The 24,654-nt window shown below is 34.4% G+C and overlaps 1 protein-coding gene across 1 annotated transcript in view; it reads right to left on the bottom strand.

The window, feature by feature from the left end:
* The window catches only part of Tbc1d32 (TBC1 domain family, member 32), a 135,629-nt gene that overhangs the window by 10,355 nt on the left and 100,620 nt on the right, over positions 1–24,654 (bottom strand). The window contains exons 26-32 of the mRNA XM_013035123.1: positions 21,727–21,852; positions 18,760–18,843; positions 11,551–11,620; positions 9,969–10,084; positions 9,066–9,220; positions 5,987–6,127; positions 2,897–3,085 (exon numbers count right to left, since the gene is read on the bottom strand). Coding sequence (XP_012890577.1) covers positions 2,897–3,085; positions 5,987–6,127; positions 9,066–9,220; positions 9,969–10,084; positions 11,551–11,620; positions 18,760–18,843; positions 21,727–21,852 — 881 coding nt within the window. The remainder of the gene's footprint in view (positions 1–2,896; positions 3,086–5,986; positions 6,128–9,065; positions 9,221–9,968; positions 10,085–11,550; positions 11,621–18,759; positions 18,844–21,726; positions 21,853–24,654) is intronic.

Here is a 24,654-nt window from a genome sequence, read left to right as displayed (position 1 = left end):
AAGATGTTTTGTTGAACAATTGTCTCTGTGGAACTAAGATGCCTATGGATTTTCAGAGCCATCAATTGCACATATAAAAAAAAGGTTGGGATCCCTACTACTCTCGCATCCCCAAAAGTTTTTTGAAAATGCAGGTACAAAGTTGAGCTCTTCAGCATATTTTAAGGATGTTGCTTCGGTCAGCATTCATTTATTACTCACTACAGAGGTTGGGTACAATGCATTTAACTATCCTATTATTCAATCTGCATTGTTGTATCTATAATAATATTATGAACAGGCCAGGAAAATAACATGCTGATATCAACATACAAATAGCATGCATCTGAAAGTTTAATGGTTTTATGAGAAGAAAAAAAATACAAAGGTTTCTTCTCCTTGCCCATAGAAGCACCTATTACTTTCTGTTCTAAGTGTCTTAGCTTGATCTAGAATCATAGAGAGCTTTTGGTGGTCTATTAGAAATACAGACAAGGAGGCTATACATTTAGATACCTGATTTGATAACTGGCACCTAAATCAAAACAACCACCAATGGGCTGATATTTCCTCCCTCTACTACATTTCACACAGATTTTAATTCATAAGCAATCAATGACTTTGTCATGAAACTTTCTCACTTCCTGTCAACATATGAAATTTAAATCAAGAAAAGAATCATGTATTTTCTGTATTTTGGAAACATCTACTTATTCACAGGTTCTCAGAGTAACCAATAATAACTGAAAGCATAACAGAGTTGTGATTCACAAGATTTTAAAAGCTAATTCAGTTGGGCCTGATTATTTGAATTTGTAAGTTCTACTTGTTTTATCTGATGAATCAATGTCTCTTTTGAAAAAGTATCTATTATAAAAGAAGTACGAGTTCATTTTACAAACAAACTAAAGGCAAAAATATATACAACAAATGTTAAAGTTCTTTGTTCTGTTTCATCTTTTCTCCTAATTTTTTTTCTTCCATGGTGGTTACTGGGTTTGAACTCAGGGCCTTGTGCTTACTGTGCAATTGCCCCCATCCTCCATTCTATTCTATTCTTGCTTCATTTTTTTTTGGGGGGGGTCCAGTCATGGGGCCTGAACTCTGGTCCTGCGCGTTGTCCCTCAGCTCTTCAGCTCAAGGCTAGCGCTTTACCACTTGAGCCACGGTGCCACTTCCGGCTTTTTTTGTTATGTGGTGCTGAGGAATCGAACCCAGGGCCTCATGCATGCAAGGCAAGCACTCTACCACTGAGCCACCTTCCCAGCCCTCTATTCTTGAATCTTAAAAGCACTCACTACTCAGAAGGTTGAGCTCTGAGGATCATGGTTAAGACAGTCCAGGCAGGAAAGTCCATAAGATTCTTATCTCCAATTAATCACAGAAAAAGTCAGAAGTGGCATTGTGACTCAAGTGGTAGAAGTAGTGTGTTAGCCTTGAGCAGAAGGGCTCAGGGACAGTGCCCAGGCCCAGTGTTCAAGTCCCACAACCAACACACACACACACACACACACACACACACACACAATCATGGAAATGTGATAAAATAAGCAATAACCTATTTAAGAATATTCCTACTGCTAAAGTATATAGTTACATGGAGAACTAATAAAAAAGTATTTTCTGAGATTTTTGACTCTGGAAGCCTAAAGCATAATTTCCATGGTGTTGTCCCTATACCTACAGTTGGATGCATCTATTCTTGACTTGAGGAATGTTCTCAGAGGAAAATAAAATTATTTCATTCATTACTACTTCATTAGTAGAAAACATGTAGATGACTGAAAACTGTGTACATACGTTCATATATTTTGCAAACACTATGTAACTACAGGGCTTAATGGAGTAGTTGAGTATATAAATGCATATTTAAATAAACCACACCAGAACTAATCTATACTAATTAATTTTTAGTACTTATAAGAATAGTATTGTTATATTAATAATATATAATTAATATTATATGTATTTATTTGAATGCAGGATTTATGAAATACAAATGCTTGATAGTTTCATAATTTTAAATGGTTAGCATTTTTTAATATTAAATGGGAAATAGTCTAGCAAGTACCTAATGTAAAATTGATTAACACAGAGAGTATTTTGTGACTTAGATAAATATAGCAAATGATAAATACTGATTTTGGTAAATGTGTATGTACTTGTAGGATGTTGAAAGAAACAGGAGTAGAGGAACACTTTTAAACTGGAAAAAATGTAACTAAACAAATAGTTGGATTTCCATTGAGAATTGTAAATAGGGATGTATTAATATACTACAGAGCTCCTAGTCTTGGCCTTGCAAGGTCATATTACAGTGATTATATAAACAACTGAATTTTACTGAAAAATACTACAGAACTTGACAGTTAAGACCTGTTATAAAGATGGAAAGTTATGGGGAGGGGGCTGGGGAAGGATGGGAAGGGGAAACAAAGGAGGAGGCTACAATGCTTGATAAGAAATGTACTCATTATCTTGCCCATGTAATTGTCACCCCTTTGTACAGTATTTTCACAATTAAAAAAATGGAAAGTTAGAAAAATATTTAAAAAATGAAGGCTTAGTAAATACATTAATGATTTTAAGAAGTACTAAACCTTAGTATTAACATAATGATGAATATTAAACCTTAGCATTGACATTACTATGGTAAACTTTTATTAACCAAAATAAGGCATAGCAATATGTTTTGAAGTGTTTCTGTAGAGTATGATGGTTAAGAGCAAGTTTTGGATTCAGACAGCATAAATCACATCTCAGTGCTAGCTGCATAACTTACGCAACTCACCGAACTGTGTGCCTCACTTTATCTCTGCAATGGGGAGTTTTCTTGGAATTGGATGAATAGCTAAAGAATACCTGACATTAAGTATCCAAAGCTATCTACTAAGTCCCTCAATGTGAACATACTTACTTTAAGGAAAACTTGCAGATCTTGAGTCTGAGTGTGCTGTAGAATGTCTTGCTGTAGATGTTTGAATATAGCAATGCAGGTATACACTTGGTAATCAGGACCAAGGAAAATACAAGTAGCAATATAATGGCATATTTCCATCCAATCTAAATAATTCCAAAAACACTGTGATATCCACTGTAGGCAAATCTTGAAAAAGGAAGAAAAGTTCATTAAAAATCTTACAAGATCACACTGACTTTCAAAAAAACAGAAACTGCAAGGCCAAAACCAATGAAAAGTCTTACAATTAACCAAAATAGAAAGGAATTCTGTATTTTTGCCTAATAACTATACTTTTCCTGTTTGCTTAATGTGCGAGACAATTCATGACTTTTGGACACAGAAGTTAAGGGTAAGTGATGATAGTCGTACTCTTCATCTACCAATTACTGGAAGTCCTCTTAGGGAACATAGTCTCCCTCTTACCAATAATAGTGGTTGCTCTCCACAGATCACAAATGCTGAGAATATTTTAATTCAGAGATGGGAGTTTTTCTATTCCACCTATAATCACAGATGTGTAATTATGCAGATGACAGATTGTTAAATGTTACATTAATGCAAATGGACTGTTGCTAAATCAGAAAATAATGTAAACCTAACAGAATTATAGAACATATAAATTGTGAGTAAATGTAGAGAGTAACTTGAAAATTAGACTTTTACAAAAAGGTGGAGGGTTTTGCCTATTTAACTTCTTTTTGATTAACATTCACACAGACTATAAAAGCCATACATGCCCACTGTGAAACACAAACACCTAAGAAAAAATTTTAAGTGAAAAAGACATAGAGATGAAACCTGTCAGCATTTTAGTACATTATTGCAGACTGAACCCCCTCATGCATCCCTGAAAGATACATCAAAGTCCTCATTCCCATGTGACCTTGCTTGGAAATACTAAGGAGTTCCTTAGGGTAAGCACTCAGTCAATATACTGGTGTCATATTAAGAAGGGAAAAGGGACAGAGACAAACATGCCCGGTAAGAAGACCAAGAAAAGGTGCCAAGGAGAATAGCATGTGAAGATGGAGGACTGGGCTGATGGGCCTCAAAGCTTGGGGAACTCGGGATGACTACATGCTGGGAAAGGCTCAAAGCAGGTTCCCTCCAGAGTGAGCAAATACTGGGGACACTCTGATGCTTGGGTTTCTGTCCTCTAAAGTACTAGAAAACAAACCCACATTGTTTTAAGTCACTCAAGTTATGGCACTTTGTTATTCTAGATTGGTAAAAATTATGTTATTACATTTTCTCTTTTATTATAATTTCCAAATTACTCTTTATTGAAAACTTCTCTTAAGTGAGCCAATTTTTATTTTACATCAGAGGATGGGGAAGGGGAAGAGAGCAAATATAGTGGCTTAATTTGTCAAAGGTACCAAAACTATATTTTTCTCTTTTTTTGCTTCCACCATTTTGTCCATTAAAATATATTTTGAATAAGTATTGAAAGTTGCCTTTTATTTTTCTGATTCAATATTGAGTTTTTGGTTCTGCTTTTAAAGGACAAATACGGAATATTAGTTTGCTCTGTCTGTAGTAACAAAGTACCACAGCCAGGTGAATGAAACAACATAGTACTTTTTCACTATTCTAGAGAAATCCATCAATCATATAATAAAGGCTACAAAGTGGAAATTAAATACAATTGGGAAACATTCCTTAAACTACAAAGTAGTGATAGGTACAAGGGTATATTTTTGCTGTTGCTCTAGATTTGTTCAGATAATTTTACATTTTCAGAAAGTGCAAAATAGTTGCCTATGATCAGGCTTTTGTGATGTAAGACAGGTAACCATTATGTATCCTAGGACACTTGTTGACATACTAAAGCACAATAATTAATGACATAGAATAGTGACTACAAGGAATGATAAGAGATGAACTATTAAAGATACATAGTAGTGGTGGGAGTTAGTGGCTCATGCCTGTAATCCTAGATACTCAGGAGACAGATCTAAGGATTGTGGTTCAAAGCCATCCTGGGCAGGAAAGTCTGTGAGATTCATATCTCCAATTAACCATTAAAAAGCTAGAAGTAGAGCACTAGTCTTAACCAAAAAAAAAAAAAAAAAAGCTCAGGGACAGAGCCCAGATTCTGAGTTCAAGCTCTAGGACTGGCACCAAAAACAGAGAAAATAACAAGATCCATGGTAACCCCAAGAAATGGTCATTTGTTCAAAACTTTAATTAGAATGTGATTTTTTGTTGCTTGCTCAAAAACAATATATTCAGCCTTGTTTTTTACTTTAACAATCTCATTACTCTTAAACTCTAATTAGCAAATATATTTCTATGTTTAATTTTTAATACTCTAGTTTTATGTGCTATTTTACTCTAGAGATCTTCCTACAAATCCTTTACTACTCAGTCCCTAGTGTTTAAAAACATACTTCAAAAAGTGCTAGTCCTAATTATATCAAAATAAATGAGCTTTGAAACTTAAAATTTGTAAGCAAATGATTATTTAATCACATATACCTATTTAGTTACTTTTATTCTGTTTTCACATATTTTAATTAGCAATAAAATGTGAAGCAATATAAGTAAGGCAATGATTTGTACTTACTAAGATAAAATGAAGCTCACATGGGGATCGAGTAAAAAGTATTTTTTATATTTGATAAAAAGAATGTGACTGCTCAGAAATAATTCAATTTTTATTAAACAAATCTACTACTTGTATTAATTTTCAAATTGTTAAAGGTATAGCGAACTGGTAATTGATAAATTCAAATTTTCCTTTTAACTTCTAAACTGGTAAGAGTAGCATTAAGCATACTGCAAGTTTTTCTCAGAATTTTTGGATATCTCTATCTGTCTATAAATTTATATCTATATATTATGCTGGTACTGAAGCTTGAATCCAGGGCCTCATGCTCTCATTCAGTTTTTTACCTCATAGCTGGTACTCTATCATGTGAACCATATCTCCACTTCTAGCTCTTTTGCTGGCTAATTATTAATTGACTGTAGTTGATTAGAACAGAGTTTTCTTTAAGGGCCACACAGAGGACTGAAAAGTTGCTGCTCCTTATAGCTTACCTGTGATGGGGCAAAGCCAGACATATGAAATGCAGAAAACACAAGCGGAAGCTCAGCCTTCAGGAGCATTTCAATAGAGTGAGTGCTGCAGAAATAGACTGGATGTATGCCTGATTCTATGGTGTCAACAGGTAGATACCGCTATGGAAAACAGAGAAATTGGAACCAGTGAATATACATGTAATTGAAAATAATTGAATGTGTTGTTTATGTGGTGCTATAACAAGTTATTGTAATCATTATAATTATATAAATAAAAATATTAAGTCTCAATAAAAGCAGAATTATATACATTGCTAAATCACAGGGGAAAAGATAAAAATTTGAAATTTTGGTAACTTCAAAGTCTGTAGAATGATGAAGAAGGGTGCTAGATGAACAAATAAACATGAGTGAGTGAATTAGTAGTGAATACTTTATATATTAAGATGTAGTGTATTTCAATATGTTTGCTACTTCTGGCCTAATGTTAAAAAAGATTTTAGTTAGATTTGGGGATGTTTGCTTCGTTTTATATGTTGATATTAAATCAAATCTAAACCTGAATTAACAACAACCCCCATGTAGAACTCTACAATAAAACCTAACTCTAAACCTGGAGCAAAATGCATAATTCACCCAAAGTTCTCAGGGCAACTATGTTATATGTAATGTATAATTGTATACATATTTTTATTTTATATTATATATGTGTTTATGAACATATGCATATGTTTATTTACAAACTTGGATTTGTCAGCAATGTTTTCATGATTGGGTTTATTTCGGTTGAGCTCTTAGTCATAATTTGTCATGAATGGTCAATAATGTTTTTATCTAGTATTACTACAAATTCAACAACTGCCCACTGTAACTGTTTTTAGCAAAGAATAACTGTTTTCTAGCAAATTTGACCTGGCTACTAGCAAATTCTGAATCAAGTATCAAGAAAACATGAATAGCAATTATGCCAATAAAACTGGTCATTAAATTAGATATGAAGACTGTACTGGATAAATCCTATCTTAAAATGTTTGGGGCAGGGGAGTCCTGGGGCTTTAATTCAGGGCCTGAGTGTTATCCCTGAGTTTCTTTTGCTCAAGGCTAACATTTGAGCCACAGTTCCATTTAAGAGTGTCACAGACTGACAGGCTTGGAATCACAAGCCTTAGATTTCAGCCTCCTGATTAGCTAGGATTACAGGCATGAGCCACCAGCACCTGACTCCTAAAACTTTTTAATAAAAGAAATGCTATGTTGAAAAACGAACTTTACAATTTAGCCGGGGGCGGGGAGTGGGGAGAGAGGGGGTGTTGTGGAGATGGGAGGGAAGGGATGGTAGGGGAAAAACAAAGGAGGAGACAACAATGCTTGATAAGAAATGTACCCATTACCTTGCTCATGTAATTGTAACCCCTCCTCTGTACAGTATTCTCACATTAAAAACTTCTTTTAAAAAAAAAGAAACTTGATACTTCAAAATTAAGACAAATCAAACCCATAAATAACATAGGGTTTAAAATATGAAGGGTTCTTTGTAACTTCATTGTATAGTATTTTTAGAGATTTAGATTAGACATACATAATAAAGTTTCTGAAATTACCACCCTGACTTATCAGTGCTTTTGTGTTTTGTAATGACAATGATTTATCATTTCACATTGCACAAATATCGATTTGTAGGGGAAAATACACCACAGAAATGATCACTTTTTATTCTGATAGGTTCTCTAGGAGATATCACATATGGACAAGAACATGATAATTCTATATAGTGATGAATGAAGACATAGCTAGCATATTAAATGGACATCTTAGTGTCACTTCACATCGATCTCTAGGAAAAAATATGCTGTTGAGTAGTTAAATATAATACAGACTAAGAATTAATATCCATTGATTTCCTTCTTGTGAAATCTAATGCATTTTGCTAATGGTTATTTGTATAATGAATGCATTTAATAAACATAATTTTTTTGTCAGTCCTGGGGCTTAAACTCAGGGCCTGAGTACTGTCTCTGAACTTCCTTTGCTCAAGGCTAGTACTCTACCACTTGAGCCACAGCACCACTTTCAGCTTTTTCTGCTTATGTGATACTGAGGAATCAAATCCAGGTCTTCATGTATGCTAGGCAAGTATTCTAGCACTAAAGCCACATTTTCAAGTGAATTTAGCTAATAATTTCTGAGAATTATACATAATAGTAATAAAGAATTTCAATGTCCACATACCACACGTCCATAGAAAGGGTTTGAAAAGTATTAGTATAGATGATGTAGTATTGGAATTTTCCCCAAAATGAGTATGTTAACAAGATTCAATAAACAGAAACATAAATGAACAGAAACATAAATAAAACATACTTTCCTCTAAAATAATTGAGAATTTACAAACTATTCAAGCTATGGAAATAAGTTATTAATGAAAGTACTTCAATAAAAACTCAGTATGGATTTTCAAAATGCATACTAAAGAATAGGTCTATTCCTCTATAAAATATGGTTATAATTTTAAATTAATAAATGATTTTCTTTTATAATTTAACCATTAAGGTAATTTTTCTACCAAAACAACAATAAAAAATACACATTTATTTCTTATATCTAGACTTTACTATTTTATTAAACAATGGGTTTCTAACTATTAAATTTTGAACTATTTTGTTGTGAAAATGCTTCTATTATCTTTACTCTTTAGTTATCATTCAGTAAGACATCAAATATTGGCAAAATATACAATTTATATCTTCAAAGAAAATGACTCACAAAGCATTCATGTAAGAAAATTGTTAAAATAATAAAGCTTCCCGTAGAAAAGAGACAAAAAGTGTAGCACTGTTAGTTCATGCCTATAATCCTAGCTACTCAGGAGGCTGAGATCTAAGGGTCATGTTTCAGCCCAGGCAGAAAAGTCTCTGTGAGACTCTTATCTTCAATTAGCCACTCAAAAACCAGAATTGGCTCGGAGTGAAAGAGGAGCTAGCCTTGAGTAAAAGAGCTCAGGGATAGCACCCAGGCCCTGAGTTCAAACCCCACAACTGACCAAAAAAGAAAGGAAGGAAGGAAGGAAGACAGGCAGGCAGAAATACGTAGCTCTTACAGAGATATGTAGTCTTGGTAGCCAAAGGAAAGCAGAGGTGAGAAGCCGGGAGAACTGCTGAAGAAACTGGAATGTTTTCTCTTTATCCCCCAACATTATCATGAACAAAGAAGATGCAAACCAGTCATGGCCAGGGTAATTTCCTTGAAGGCAGACTGGAATCCAAAGTTAAGGAACTTCTGCAGTATCTTACAAGTTGAGATATAAAGAACTTCATGAATATTCGTTTCCAGGATCTTCCTTGGGAACTAAAATACTAATTGAATGTAGTACTCATTGTGTCTTCAATTTACAAACTATTCAAGCTGTGGAAGTAAGTTATTAATAAAAAGTAAATCACTTCTGTAATTACTACTTTAACATACTATTTGCTTACATACCCAGAGGAATTCAAGGTGAAGAGCAGCTGAAGGAAAAAGACACTGTTCTGTAAAGCTGCTTATGTAAGTCATTGATACAGCAGTACCCTCCTGCCTTCCTTGCTAAACAACTGGTATGACCAAGCATAATAGAACCTACATAATTTTTAAATATCCATTTCCTGGTTTTACTTTCCCTTGAGCCAACAATTCAAATGAAACTACAAAAGGACATCAGCAGGGTAACAGAGCAGCAGCTCTAGTAGGGATCTACAAAACCTCTTTGCAAAACACTTAGATTTTTGTGTGAAAATACCTTCTGATGATTTTGTTCAAGTTAAGATTCAATGAGATCAAATGTTGGCTCAAATTAATAAAATTCATGTTTACAATACAAAACAAAATACCATTAAGGATATACTGTAACAAGTCACACAATACTTAAAATATTCTTTACTATATAAATGCGGTAACGGATCTCATTAAAGAATATGTAAAACATTGAAGAAAGATCAAGCACTTATGAATCCACTCAATAGGATACGTAGTGAAGATTTCACAGGAGACTGCTGCTGTTTCAGGAATCTCTCACAGTGCTTTAAAAGCAAGGCAAGGTCATTTTCTGCACCATCTTTCAGCAAGTTGAGAAACTTACCATACCTACGTTTAAAAAAAAAAAGGCCATAAAAAACTGTACATTCATTGTTTTAATGCATCAACTATATTCCTTTTCAGGTCTCAAGGTTTCGAGTTTTCAAAATTCTACTTTTAGCATAACTATTTTACCTATACCATTCAGGATACAAAACTCTACATGTCCTGGTTAAGACATTTGTACATCAGCATTTACAGTATTAAAAACTCCTATTTGTTTAGTACAATGAATGTAACAATTGTTCAAGGAAAATCATAACATGCTGCTTTTTTTCCCCACGTGTGCTCCTTTTGAAACCTCATTAAGACTTAACTTGATCATCACTGTAAGAGAACTCAGGTGCTTTCAGTCTTGAGAGACAAACAAATTCATTTTCAGTGGTTTAACATGTGCTACCAGCCTGACTTACACTGCAGTGTACCCAAACAGTACATTATAAATAACTTTTTCTGAGTGCTAGTGTCTCCCTCCTATAATACTAGCTACTTCTGAGGCAGCTAAGACTCAGAAGCTCAGGAAGCTCAAGGTCAGCCCAGGTAGAAGAGTCTGCAAGACTGTATTTCTAAAGTAACTAGCAAAAAAAAAAAAGTGGTAGAGAATCGGATGAACAAGCAAGATGAGGGACCATGAGGCCCTAATTTCAAACTCTGGCACTAGCAAAAAAGAAAGAAAAAAGGAAAAAAAAGATTTCCATTTACTTCCTACAAACAAACCATTTAAAATATGTGACTACACTGCTCATGTTATAAGCAAACATTTCTAAAAGGAAATAAGGGCCCACAAACTATTTGCATGTGAAGGGAGTATACAGGTGGAGAACATAATCAAGAGTTCAGGTGGAATGAATGTCATTGCATCATGCATTTGTAAAACAGCTTTTGTAATGACTCTCACGTGTTTCTATCATAGACTTGATTGTGAAGCTGACCCTCACATTAAAATGGGATGGTTCAAAGTCTCCTTTAATAGACAAGAAGCAGAAGTTTCAGTGACTTAGTCTTAATCCCCAGTTTGTGACTAAGCATGCCTATTTCTTCTGGCAATGGCAGTATGACTTAAAAAATTCAAACTACAATTTGAGTATCTTCATTTTAACTTCCAACTCTTGTTCTTAAGGTTCTTTTGTACACTTCATGTTAGTCTGACAATTAGGACTAATCACATTTTAGAAAATGGCATGATTGTGTTACCAATGTGGTGATTTTTACAATGCTATTTTTGGGAAAAATCTGATAATCTTTGAGTCTAAAACACACTGTAATTAGCCTCTGGAATAATAATGCACTATAACTGATTTACAGGCAGAGATAATTTAATCATGAGCCAACATACTGGAAGATAAAGTTATTCTTTTCTGAGTGATAAACTTTGCATTTAAAGAATACAAAATGGTTGGTTGTTAAATATTATTAAGCACATATCACGCAGATGAGTTCTCAGAGTGCAAAAGGGAGATTATTTCCTTGTATACCTGACAGTCATTTTAATGCCAAGCTGCTGTACAGATGAAAGACTTTCATTCTTCACATTTGCATCCGTGGCTAGAAACAATGGAAAACTGAGTTATAAAAATGTATAAAAGTCTGCATAATAATCACATTTTAATTGAAAATTGATGAAAGCAATATTTTTACATATTTAATGTGAATTTTGGAGACACTGATGAATTTGTTCTTTTATAAGAGCTGCCAGTTATATTTTCAAAGGAATTAAAAGGGAACTTTTTATAAGTAACTTTTCTCTTATAAAAAGCATTTTTAATCACATTTTAAAATGACTAATAAGCCAGGTACCTGTGGCTCATGACTGAAATCCTAACTACTTAGGAGTCTGAATCTAAGGATTATAGTATGGCTAGACAAATCCATCTCATTGGAGACTCTCATCTCCAATTAACCAGCACAAAGCAGGAACTGGAGTTGTGTCTCAAAAAGTAGAGCCTCAGGAGTGAGCAAAAAAGCCAAGCAGATGAGAAGACAGGCTTCCGTACTCACACACACAGTAATTCTGAGCAAAACGCAATATATACATATTTAAAATACCCTTGATGAAGTTAATAAACACTAAAAAAAAATGAAAGAAAAAAAAGAATGACAGGAAAGTAGAGCAAGCCTGGATGGGGGAGTGGGCACCAGTGGGAGGATGCAGGCTCACAAAAGAGTGAACAAAGATGAAATGGTCACCACAGTGTTTTCACATATGAGAATGAAGTAGTAAAAACCTGATGAAATTGTTTTAGAAAGGAAATGAGATAAAGCAGAATGATACAGGGGTGAAGTTGATCAGAATACTTTGTTTCTATGTGTGGAAATGTCACACTATAACCCCCCATTGTACAATTAATGAGTGCTATAACTGACTTCAAAATAATTTATTTTATTTGGCCATACATAAAAAAGAACAAACAAAAACCAAACAAAACCATTAAACATAAAAAACAAGATCTACAATACTGTAACTTTTACTATGCAATGAATATAAAATATCTTGAATTATAAATATACACAACCATAGTTTTTTATTCCTTCCTGACATTCATGTGAAAAATTTCAGCAAGCATTCTTGCACTTTTACAGAATAACAATATACAAAAGCGAATTTCTTCCTGCATGCAACTTTTCTCTGTGAGTAGAAAATATGATCATCTACCAAAAGTGAGGAAGGGTAGAAAGGATAATGAGAGCCTGAAAGGTTGGGCTGATTCTAAACACTGAATGTGAATATTTGAAAGAATCACTAGTTTGTCTAAAGAAAGTAGTGTACATACACACAATTAAGGAAAGCCATCCAAAATCACATAGTTATCTAGTGCTAAACAACACCAAAACCCAGGTTTTTCTGAATCTCATATAATTGGGATCTCCTGGTCACTACATATGAGTAGAATTCATACTAGCTATAGGATCTGTTTCTACCGTAGGCTCTTTCATTTCTTGTAATAAATCACCTCTGATAAGGATGAGTGTGGAATACTATGCAAGAATCTATGAAGGATAAGAGATAAATCAGATATATGCTGAAGGAACTTTTCTCTGTAGTGTCAAAGATAAACTGCATATAAAGATAATTCTGATAAAGGTGTTTTATAGGCCTAAGTGGGAGAAGAATAGTATAAAAAGAGTACTCTGGGAATTCTAAAGAAGAAAAGGGTCTCTGCATCTGCTTAGGAAAACGTGCCATGCAAGGTAAACCTTAAAATATGAATAGACCTTAGATATTCAACGAAAGGAAGACAAATGTGAACTGCTATGGAGAATCTACTCTTGACTGTTAATACATACTCTTTAGCAATGCAAGTTAAGGTAACTAACTCAACCTAGTTTGCCTGGAAATTTCATGGTGGTAAAGCAGCTTAGGTCTCATGCAGCAGGAACAAAACTCAGACCCAGGGGAAGGAGATTTAGCCACCATACCCAGAAGTGGTTATTTTCTTCTAGAAAAAGAAGTTTAAATACTGAAACTCTTTGCTAAAGTGCTTGGTGAATTCCCTGACAAGCCACATCTGAGTCATTTATTTAGATTGGAATGCAATCTTAGCAATGCTGTTTATATTTTACTTATAATGACAGCAGTTAAGCTGCACTTTACATAGCTTTTATTTTCTTATTTACAACTGTCATGGTGTTAACAGATGTACCTTCTTTGCCTTAAGAGGAAACCAGTTCTATACTTCTGAAAGATCTCCACTAGTAGCAACAACAGATTAAAGTTGCTATTCAAAGTTGTTCCCCCAGATTTTCAAAATGGAATGGGCATGAACCTTTTTCACCTTAGAAACCATGGAGCTAAAGAGGATGTACATCTCTGGCAGAAAGAAATAAGTCTATCACATAGGGACAGACAGAGAAAGAAGACAGCTCATTTTGATGTCAATGATTCTTTTCTGATTCTTTTGCTACATAAAGTGATAGAAAACTTCGGTTTTCATTACTGATGGGAAGGGTAAACAGAGGAGGAGGCAACAATGCTTGATAAGAACTGTGCTCATTACCTTGCCCATGTAATTGCAACCCCCCGTATGGTATTTTCACAATAAAAAATTTTAAAAAGGGGGGCTGGGAAGGTGGCTCAGTGGTAGAGCGCTTGCCTTGCAAGCCTGAGGCCCTAGGTTCGATTCCTCAGCACCATATAAACAAAAAGAAAAAAGCCGGAAGTGGCGCTGTGGCTCAAGTGGTAGAGCGCTAGCCTTGCGCTGAAGAGCTGAGGGACAGCGCCCAGGCCCAGAGTTCAGGCCCCACAACCGGACCCAAAAAACATAATTTTTAAAAAATACTCTCCCTTTTGCAGCAATGCACCCATTTTTTAAAACTACCAACCATCATTTTATCTATTAAATTTTAAGGATTATTATTGGGGATCTTAATTGATTGGGGGGGAAGCTTTTAAAACAATAAACCTAAAAGTCTTATCCTAAGTTGATACAGCTATGGCCTAGACCTCTTCTCAACTATAATAATGTGATACAGTGACAACAATGTGCTTTCTATCAAGTATATCAAGCTAGGTTCATACATATATGTGTCTGAACAATAGAGGAGGAACATGTGGTGGTGGGAAGGACAGAGAAATGACTCCCTATGCCAAATGTCATATGGACCATGGTCATATGGACCTGGGGGTGAGTACCACCAGGAGACTGTGGCCTCCATCCACATCAGTGAAGCCTGGGCTGAAGTCAAGAAACGGGGTGAGTGATGCTGTCAAAAGAAGTAGCTTAGCAATGTTCTGTGAGCATAGAATTCTTCTCATTCTTCTCTTGGAAGCAAGGACTTCTTCCAGAGTAGGTGGACTGAGAGGAATCCTTGGACTTTTGTAAAACTGAATGAATAATTTACACTCCACTCTAAATAATAATAATAATAATAATACTCTAAATAATAATAATAATAATTTCTACTCCACTCTAAAAGCCTGTGATTATATTTTCAGACAAAATCCTAGTGCTGGATCATTTCAAGTGAAAATAGTTTCCAATAATGGCTGTGCTTCAATTTCCTCTGAAAAGGATTTATTTTTTTTTCCACGAAATAAACTGGCTCTACTGTAGACCAATAATTAATATGTAAAGGGTGAATGAGTGATCATTTTTAAAGACCTTTACTTTTTCTTTGGGCATTAAAATTAAAATTACCAATATAATATTTAGACATAGTTATAAATGAACAATAATACTGACTACTCAACTTCCACATTAGTGAAGGATTCAGTTAACTTCTCAAGTTGTTCATGTGGATATGTTGAGTATAACAAAATAAACATCAAATATTCCATTTACAAATGAAATAGATATAAATAAGTTTAATATTAATAAAATCCTACAGAAAAAAATAGAAAAATTAACATGAAACCAGAAAATAATATAAAGGGAAAAAAAGGACAAACTTAAAATTTAGACACGTTTTACATACATTTTTTGACAACTTAGATGAAGAAATGAATATTAGACTATGAAAGGTCAGTGGAATTAACTGCATTATATACAACCTGGGCTAAGTAAAATTTATTAAGCAAGAATTAAAACCTTTAGAACTAAAACTGACAAGGTAAATTGAATAAGTAAAATTTAATGATAAAAGATGTATGTCTTGACGCAGGTATGGTGGTGCATGCCTGTAATTCCAGCATTTGGGTAACTGAGGTTGGACAACTGTGAATTCAAGGTTAGCTATAAAGCAAGACCCTAGTTTAAAAAAAAATCAAACCTAAACAACAATAATGACTAAATAGTTTTGGGATCAATATCTATGGCCAACATATTAATATACTCACAATGTTATGTGGGAGATATAATAGCTGATTAACCTTCAATAATACAAACAAATAAACATTAAACTAGAAGGAAAGTAGAGGGGAAAACAAGTGATAACCTAAAAGGTTTTCTGAAATCAAGCAACAAAGTCAGGATGAAATTCCCATTCCCTGAAATCAATGAGAAAACCGTAAGTTGTTGAAAAAGGGCGAGCAAATGATATTTGCTTCATAAAGCTTTCTTAAACCTAACACAGCATTATTATGACTATTATATAAATAACCAATCTGATTATAAAGATGATAGTTCCAGAATAAAGTAATTCGAGGAGACATCTTTAAATACAAACTTCAATCACTCACCTGGTAATGCATTCATTTCCATTTTGGGTTTGCAAAGCAAGCACAGACAGCAGCAGAAGGAAAAACTAAATCTGCCTGCAACTTGGCTAATGGTTCAGAAAAAAAAATGCATTTCCAGAAGAGTAAAGAATTTCTCCACCAGAGGACAAGTCATGGCCCGGAAGCCAGTTCTGCCTGGCTATTTACTGACACTCCTGAAGCCCTGCTATATTTGTTGTGAAGTCAGAGAAATCTTACCAAGCAAAGAAATCAAGTCAGGACATTTCCTCTTTCCTTCTTTCCCCAAAGTCAAGGCTGCAGGCTCTCTTGCTTCCTTTTCAGAAGAAAGCTATTCTTACTTGTTTTATTCAATTTGTACTTTTCTAAATCACAGTGTGACCAAGCTACCTAAGCATCTCAGCTTAATTGATATAGTCAGGGTTATTTGGATTATGCAATTAGTACAGTCCAAGGATGCTCCCTGTCTTCTACTTTTTTCAGTTCTAATGTTCCAAAAATTGGATATGTACCACTCTCTATTGTTTCCTCCCCTTGTTATCCATGTTGGCACAGTGAACACCAGTGATTCCTTCAACTGGGCTCATGGGGAGCTTACAACAAAGCCCCTCAATGACAATAAACCAGTTCAAACAGCATGTCCAAAGGGGCCAGCATATTGCCTGAAATAAAATAGCCACCAGAAAAATGTCTGTATCTCTACATTTCTTTACTTTTTCATCTTGCCCTGGGCTGCAACTTGCTTAAATGATAACCTAAGTGTATGTTCTCTTCCCCGTCTTTAAGGGCAGGTTCATATTAGATACCTCCTCACAAAGATCATTCTTATACCTGTTCTTACAAACATTTTATTCGCTGCATTTCAACACTGTGACCAAAATACCTGACAGAAACAACTGAAAGAAGTATTGATTTTGTCTCACTGGGACAAAACAACTTGAGCAGAACACTATGGCCACAAAAGCATAGGTCAGAGGATATTCTTCACTTCTTGGTGGATAGGAAGCAGAGAGTGAAGATACAACAAGGGGAGAAGGACAAGATTATCTCCCACCCCACCTCCACCAAGGACCTGCCTCAAGCAACCAACTTCCAGTAGGCTCTACCCCCTAACGTTTCCAAAGCTCCTGAAACAGTGCCACCAGCTGGGACCCTAGACTTTAACTCATGAGCCTCTGGGGAATGTTTCATATTGAAATCATAAGAAATATGTCCTACAAATATGATAGAAAATAAATGTATTTAATATCCAAAGAAAGTACAAAATACAATACATAAAAATACATACATTCAACTCAAAACTAGTATTTTAATAGCCAAATGGTGAAAAAAATCTTATATTTTCCCATCTTTTTTATTAACTACCATCATGAAAAGAAAAGGGAAAAAATAGGGTATTAAATATTCAAAGAGGCAATTAGAGTACTAAAATAAAGTTCCTGATTTGTTTCTGGGAGTTGAACTGACAGAATGTTAATGTCTATTAAGATCCGGAAAAAAATACCTGTATGAACTTGCAAACTGCAAATGTACAAAACTTTATCTATTTGTCCTTCCTTCTTTCTTTAAGGGGATAAACAGTCAAACTAATTCGATTTCCCAGATTTGCAAGTTTTATAATGGATGGAAATCCTGAGGGAGGTGACAACAGATGGATGATTGTGTTATTCTAATTTCAAGGACCTTAGGGTTTAGAAAGCTGTCACTTAAAAAAAAAACAATTTCTCATTTCAAGAAACATGAAATAAATACTGACTATATCCAGTATTTGCTTTGAAATATCTTTATGTAAAAGCATATTTTTGCCAATTTATAGCAAATAGAGGAAAATATTAAAACACCAAGACATTTTTATACCAGCCAAACAACAACAACAACAAAGCCAGATGATTAATGATGAGGCCACACACAGTCTGTGGAGGAAAACCCTAGCAATGAGCTCACCATGCCACACTAATAAACATTAAACAACCAGTCAATAAGAAGCCACTCTAGTTTTGGCTTTCCTATAAAACTCCAGTGAATAGCTGTGAAACAGAAGGCTTTAAGGAATTGAAATTCACATTCTGGTTTCTATCTGCCTAGATAACACATTCAACAAATCCAACATCTGAGGTCTCACTCAGCATGATTCAGAAATGCAACAGAGAGTAGTAAACACATGCACAGTAAGTAGTCAGTCGTGCTGAGTATTTAGATAAGATGTACAACATAATTTGAATTTTATATTAGTTGAGAAAATATGATCGATCCAGTGAGACAATGTGACAAAGACAGCTGTAGAAATTGGCGATCATTATACTTAAGTTTACAGATACCTAACTCAGGTTATGAACATGTCCATGATTATAATTTCCTACTCCTTTCTTCTGTTGCAGATTGATCACTAAATCTGGGTTGATCTTTATGTAAATTTTAGATTCATTCGTAAAATTATGATTTTCCTTCCAAATATGTTCCTTGAAAAATCTCTCCATAATTTTTTATTTCCTTCTTATATGACAAATTTCTATGAAATATTATCTATTTGCAAACTGGGCATTGGTCAAATTTGAAAATGCTTAAAATATACCTGTATATTCCATTGAAGGAAAGCAACACACAGATGGGTTTTCACTGAGATGAAGCACAAATTTTTCAAGTAATTCTGCTAAAGCTGCAATAAAAAGTGAATAATTAGGATATCGAAGGTCAAGGATACATACTAATGCATATCTAGAACACAGACTAGCAGCTAAAAGTCACCTTTTATACATTTTTTAATCTTTATAACCTTCACAATTATATTATAAAGGAGTTTTATTCAAAATGCATAGTTTTAGTATTCATAGCAATGTTCTGATTTAAATTCAATTTTAATAGCTTAGCTGAGAATCTATTCAATGTAAAACTAGAAAAGAATAATCTGTTATCTTTAGACTCCCTAGGGATTATTTCAGAATTTGATAGATGATTTCAATGTAATCAGTAAGCTATAATGTTTTCATTGTTATTAGTACATATTGAGACAGATTAATGCATTGCTCATGTCCCTTTCAAATATCACATGTCATATGAAAACATATGCAAGACTAGATGCATATGTTCATAAACAAGTTGACTCAACTATGGTATATGCATCACAGGATTCCAGTGGCGTGACTCATTTGAACAACCAACTTACCATTCAGTAAAATGAATCCTAGGAAGCTGAAACATGTTTTGGCAGAGACAGGGAGGTTAAGGGAGAAGAGGCAGATGAATGGAAGGATAAGTGAATACAATTATGAGTCAATGTCTATATGTGAAAATGGAACCAAGTAACTTGAGTGGAGTTGGGAGGGATGGGGGAGAATAATGGAAGGGGCAACATTGCATTGTACGGTAGTCATGAACCGAAATGCTGAATTGAAATTCCCTTGGTACAACTACTTAATAATAATTAAAAGTGAAATAAAGAAGACATATATTCTAAATACTTTGTAACTGATTATACCTCAAAGAAACCAGAACAAAAGGAAGCTTGCCCTATTCTGTCTTAAAAAGTGACAAAAATGGGGGACGAGGGGAGATGGGAAAGGATGGGAAGGGGAAACAAAGGAGGAGGCAACAGTGCTTGATAAGAAATGTACTTATTATCTTGCCTATGTAATTGTAACCCCTCTGTAAGGTATTTTCACAATAAAAAAATGACAAAATTATTCTCTTCTAAGTTAATTTAATACTTTCATTGTGTGTGCACATATTTCCCTGTAAACAATTGTAAGGATCCCAGAACTACATATTTGTAACAGTAGGTACTTATCTCCCTGTGACTAACAGATTCACTCATTGTGAAATCACTGAAAATCCCATTGTCTATAAATTTTTTAAAATGTAATTGATGTTATAAAACAATTCTTGTTATACATACAATATAGCTTTGTCAGACTCACTACTTCTGTCATTCTCCCTCACCTTCTCTCTCCCTTTCCCAAACCAATCTCAACCAGCTACCTTCTCCATTCACTCTTACCTCTCCCAATACCACCTACACACAGACAGGACTTGTTTTACGTTCCTGCCCTCCTTTTCCCCAATACCCCTACTGTAACTGCTTCCTGTGAGATTGATTTTACCATCTTTATTCATAGGTGCAATGTTTTTAAGTACTGTTCACTCTCTAACATTCTCTTCCCACTCCACAATCCCCTCAAATGGTTCCACAGTTACAAACACATACATATTTATAAACAGAAACATAGACATATACATATATATGCACAGGATCTTGTGTATATTTTGTGTATGTTTACATACATGTTTATCTTTAGGTCTAGTATCTACATACAAATGAAACTTTTGACCTTTTGAACTGGTTTACTTGCCTCAACATAAATATTTTCAGTTCTACCATCTTCCTGTAAGTGATATAATTTCATTTTTCCTTACAGCTGAATAATACTCGACTATTCATATGTTCAATGTGTTCTTGACCCATTCATTAGGCATGGTTCATCTGGACCATTTCCATAGCTCGGTTATTGTGAATAGTGTTGCCATTAACATGTGTGTAAGTGCCTCTGTGATATCTAGACTTAGCTGGATCCTATGATAGTTCTATTTTCAATTTTAAAGGAACTTCCTGATTTCTTCAGTAGTTACATTAACCAAAAGTTAGAAACGAATCCAAAGGTATCTAAGGGTTCCTTTTTCACCAGTACTGTTGCCAACATTGTTGTTCGTGTTCTTGATGATGGCCATTCTAACAATATGAGATGATCTTACATTTTAAAATTTTTAGGTATTTTTATATGCCGCAAATATTTTATAAATATCAGAGGGAAAATTCTATGTAATACTTAAACATAAAATTATTATAGACTTTGTTCTACTTTGTTCTACTTTACTCAAAATAACATTTTAATAAATTATGATTTCAAAAAAAATTAATGTAAATGTAAATATCTGAATACAGATAATAGAGAAATTCCTTTGTAACAACTTTCCTTAGAAGTCACTAAATTTATACATGTAAATATTTGGATGTTTTAAATAACATATTTTTGGCCAGCAATAAGATTTGAACTCAGGGCCGTAAGCTTACTCAAATGACATTCTACCATTTGAGCCAACAGGACCATCCCATTATTTTGCTGGCTATTTTGGAGGTGAGATCTTGTAGACTTAATTGCTCAGGCTGGCTTCAAATGATGATTTTCCAGATTTCCACCCGAAGTAGCTAGGATTGTAAGTAGGCTATCAGTGCCTGGCTTCAGCTATTTTAAACAAAATAAAATAAAATTTCTTGAAAATATAATAATATGGTATAAGTGTAGTAAACCCAAGTAAATTTCTGCTAGGTGACATTGATTATATATTCAAGTTTTGCTTATCGCTATTTAGAGAGGCCACAAATCCATAGGGAGTTCTTAGGTTTTTTTTTTCAGAATTACAAGTTTCTCAGGACTCAATGGATTATTATGCTGTCTGGATATATCAGTACTGGTCATTAATTATTAATTATTAATCCAATTTCATACAAAAGAAAAGACAGAACAGAAGAAAATAACAAACTCACCACTTCCACTGATTATATCAGGTTTGGCTTTCATCATTTTGCAAAACTGTCTTTGGCTGTTTTCAATCCAATCAGTTTGTTTTTCTGACATTTTGAAGCATAGTAATAGCTTTCCAAGGTCACTGTCTAATAAGTCAGATAATATGGTACATTATTTTAGTAAGGCACGATAGATATGACACATAGGTATTTGTATTAAGTTTGTATGACTGCAAATTCTGTAATGTCTTAGATTCTGTAGTTATTTAAGTTACTAAATGCTTATAAAAGTGAACTAGTTATTTAGTAAAAGCAAATAAGACAGATTGTTGGTTTGTAACTATAAGTCTTCACTAATGTTTCGATATATCAACATGGGTCATTAGGGAATGAATATTGGATTTAACAAACACTTCCCATTTTAAGATTTCATTACAGAATGTTTCCTATCTCAATTCTGAAATTATTTATGATGGTGAACATTACAAACTATTTCTATTTGGGGATATTGCATGTTTTTTGGCTTTTTTTTTAATGATGTTGTTGCTTCTTCCCTATATTACAGCCTCACACTCTTGCTTGTCTTTTCTACTCATGGCTGATACTTTACCACTTAAATCTTTTCTCCACTTCTAATTTTGCTGGTTAAACTAGAGATAATATTCTTCCAAATTTGTCTGAGCAGGATACTTTTAAACCTCATTCTTCAGCTCTCAGCTTCCTGAGTAGTTAGGATTATAAGCATGAACTTGCTATACTTGGCTTAAGAAAGACTACATTGAAAATATAAGAATATTATAAACAATAGAAAAAGGGGCTAGTTCTAGGAAATTTTTAACAGGATCCTAGCAGAGAACTTCATAAACATGCAAAAAGACAGGCCTATTCAGATACAAGAAGCTTTTAGAACTCCAAATAGACCAGACCAGAACAGGACATCCCACCGTCACATTATAATCTGCACAAGATCAATTCAGACCAAGGAAAAGATCCATAAAGCTGTCAAGGAAAAAAGATCAATCACCTATAAAGGGAAACCAATTAGAATCACCTCAGATTTCTCAGCAGAAACAATTAAAGCAATAAGATCCTGCAATAATGTATGCCATGCCCTAAAAACAAACAACTATCAACCAAGAATACTGTACCCAGCTAAACTCTCCTTCATAACTGAAGGTCAAATAAAAATCTTCCATAGAAAAGAAAAAATGAAACAATATATATCCACCAAACCAGCCCTACAAAAGGTACTTAGAGATGTCCTACACATAGACAACCAACAAGACCACAATAAAGGCCAAGAAACTGCATCCAAACTGAGAATCCAAGAACAATAGGAAGAACGCAGTTGCCGCAGCCCCCAAGAAGGTGGATAAAATGGCAGGAACTCCCAAATATCTCTGTCCTACCTCTTAACATTAACAGGCTTGACTCTCCAATTAAGCGACACAGACTATCCAGCTGGATTAAAAAGCAAGATCCTTCTATCTGCTGCCTTCAGGAGTCACAACTTGCCCATAAAAACAAACACATTTTGAATGTGAAGGCTGGAACAAAATCTATCAAGATAATAGCCCCCATAAACAGGCAGGAGTTGCAATCCTAATATCAGATAAAATAGACTTCAAATTAAAATTAGTTAGAAGAGATAAAAAAGGTTGCTACATACTAATTAAGGGATCTCTCCTTCAGGAGGATATTACAATCCTAAATCTCTATTCGCCAAACAATGGAACACCCAAATTTATCCAAGAAACACTACGTTCTCTCAAATCTCACACAGATCCAAAGACATTAATTGTTGGGGACTTTAACACACCACTATCCCCACTAGATAGATCAACTCGGCAAAAACTCAACACAGAAACCACAGACCTAAACAACTGCATATATCAACTAGATTTAACAGACATCTACTGAATATTTCACCCAACAGCATCAGAATACACGATCTTCTCAGCAGCACATGGAACATTTTCCAAAATAAACCACATTTTAGGTCACAAAGCAAACTTGTCCAAATTCAGAAACATTGAAGTTATACCTTGCATGCTCTCAGACCACAAGGGAATAAAAGTAGAACTCAACACCAAAAGCCCCCAAAGAAAATCCTGTAAGACATAGAGGCTGAACAACACACTGTTCGACCACCAGTGGGTCATGGAAGAGATTAGAAACTAAATTGAAGTGTTCATGATATTCAACAAAAATGAACACACAAACAACCAGCATCTCTGAGACACAGCAACGGCAGTATTCAGAGGCAAGTTTATAGCTCTGAGTTCCTACACCAACAAATTGGAGAGATCTGAAACCAACAATTTAATGAGACATCTGAGCCTCCTTGAAAAAGAGCAGCAAGATAAACCCCAATCCAGTAGATGGAAAGAAATCATCAGAATTAAATGAATTTGAATCCAAAAAAGAAAACCATAGAAAAAATCAACAAAACAAAGAGTTAATTCTTTGAAAAAATTAACAAAATAGACAGACCCTTAGAAAATCTTATCAGAAAAAGAAGAGAACACACCCCAATAAATAAACTCAGAGATGAGAATAGAAACATCACCACAAAAACAAGCAAGATTCAGAACATTATAAGGGAATACTTCTCAAAACTTTATGCTAATAAGTTTGAGAACTTGGCAGAAATGGACCTTTTCCTAGCAAATATGGACATGCCGAAATTAAACCAAGATGAGTTAAACCATCTTAACAGGCCCATATCAAGCATTGAAATAGAAACAACAATAAGAGACCTCCCATCAAAGAAAACCCAGGACCAGATAGTTTTACAGCAGAATTCTACAAGGCCTTCAAAGAAGAGCTCACAGCAATTCTCCTTCAACTCTTCAATGAAATTTGAAAGAGAAAGTTCACTACCGAACTCATTCTATGAAGCCATAATAACTCTCATCCCAAAACCAGGCAGGGACTCATCAAAGAAAG

This window comes from Dipodomys ordii, unplaced genomic scaffold (assembly GCF_000151885.1).
Source record: "Dipodomys ordii isolate 6190 unplaced genomic scaffold, Dord_2.0 Scaffold204, whole genome shotgun sequence".
Lineage (NCBI taxonomy): Eukaryota > Metazoa > Chordata > Mammalia > Rodentia > Heteromyidae > Dipodomys > Dipodomys ordii.
Note: the sequence above shows the minus strand (reverse complement) of the source record. Positions and strands in the feature narration are given on the sequence as shown.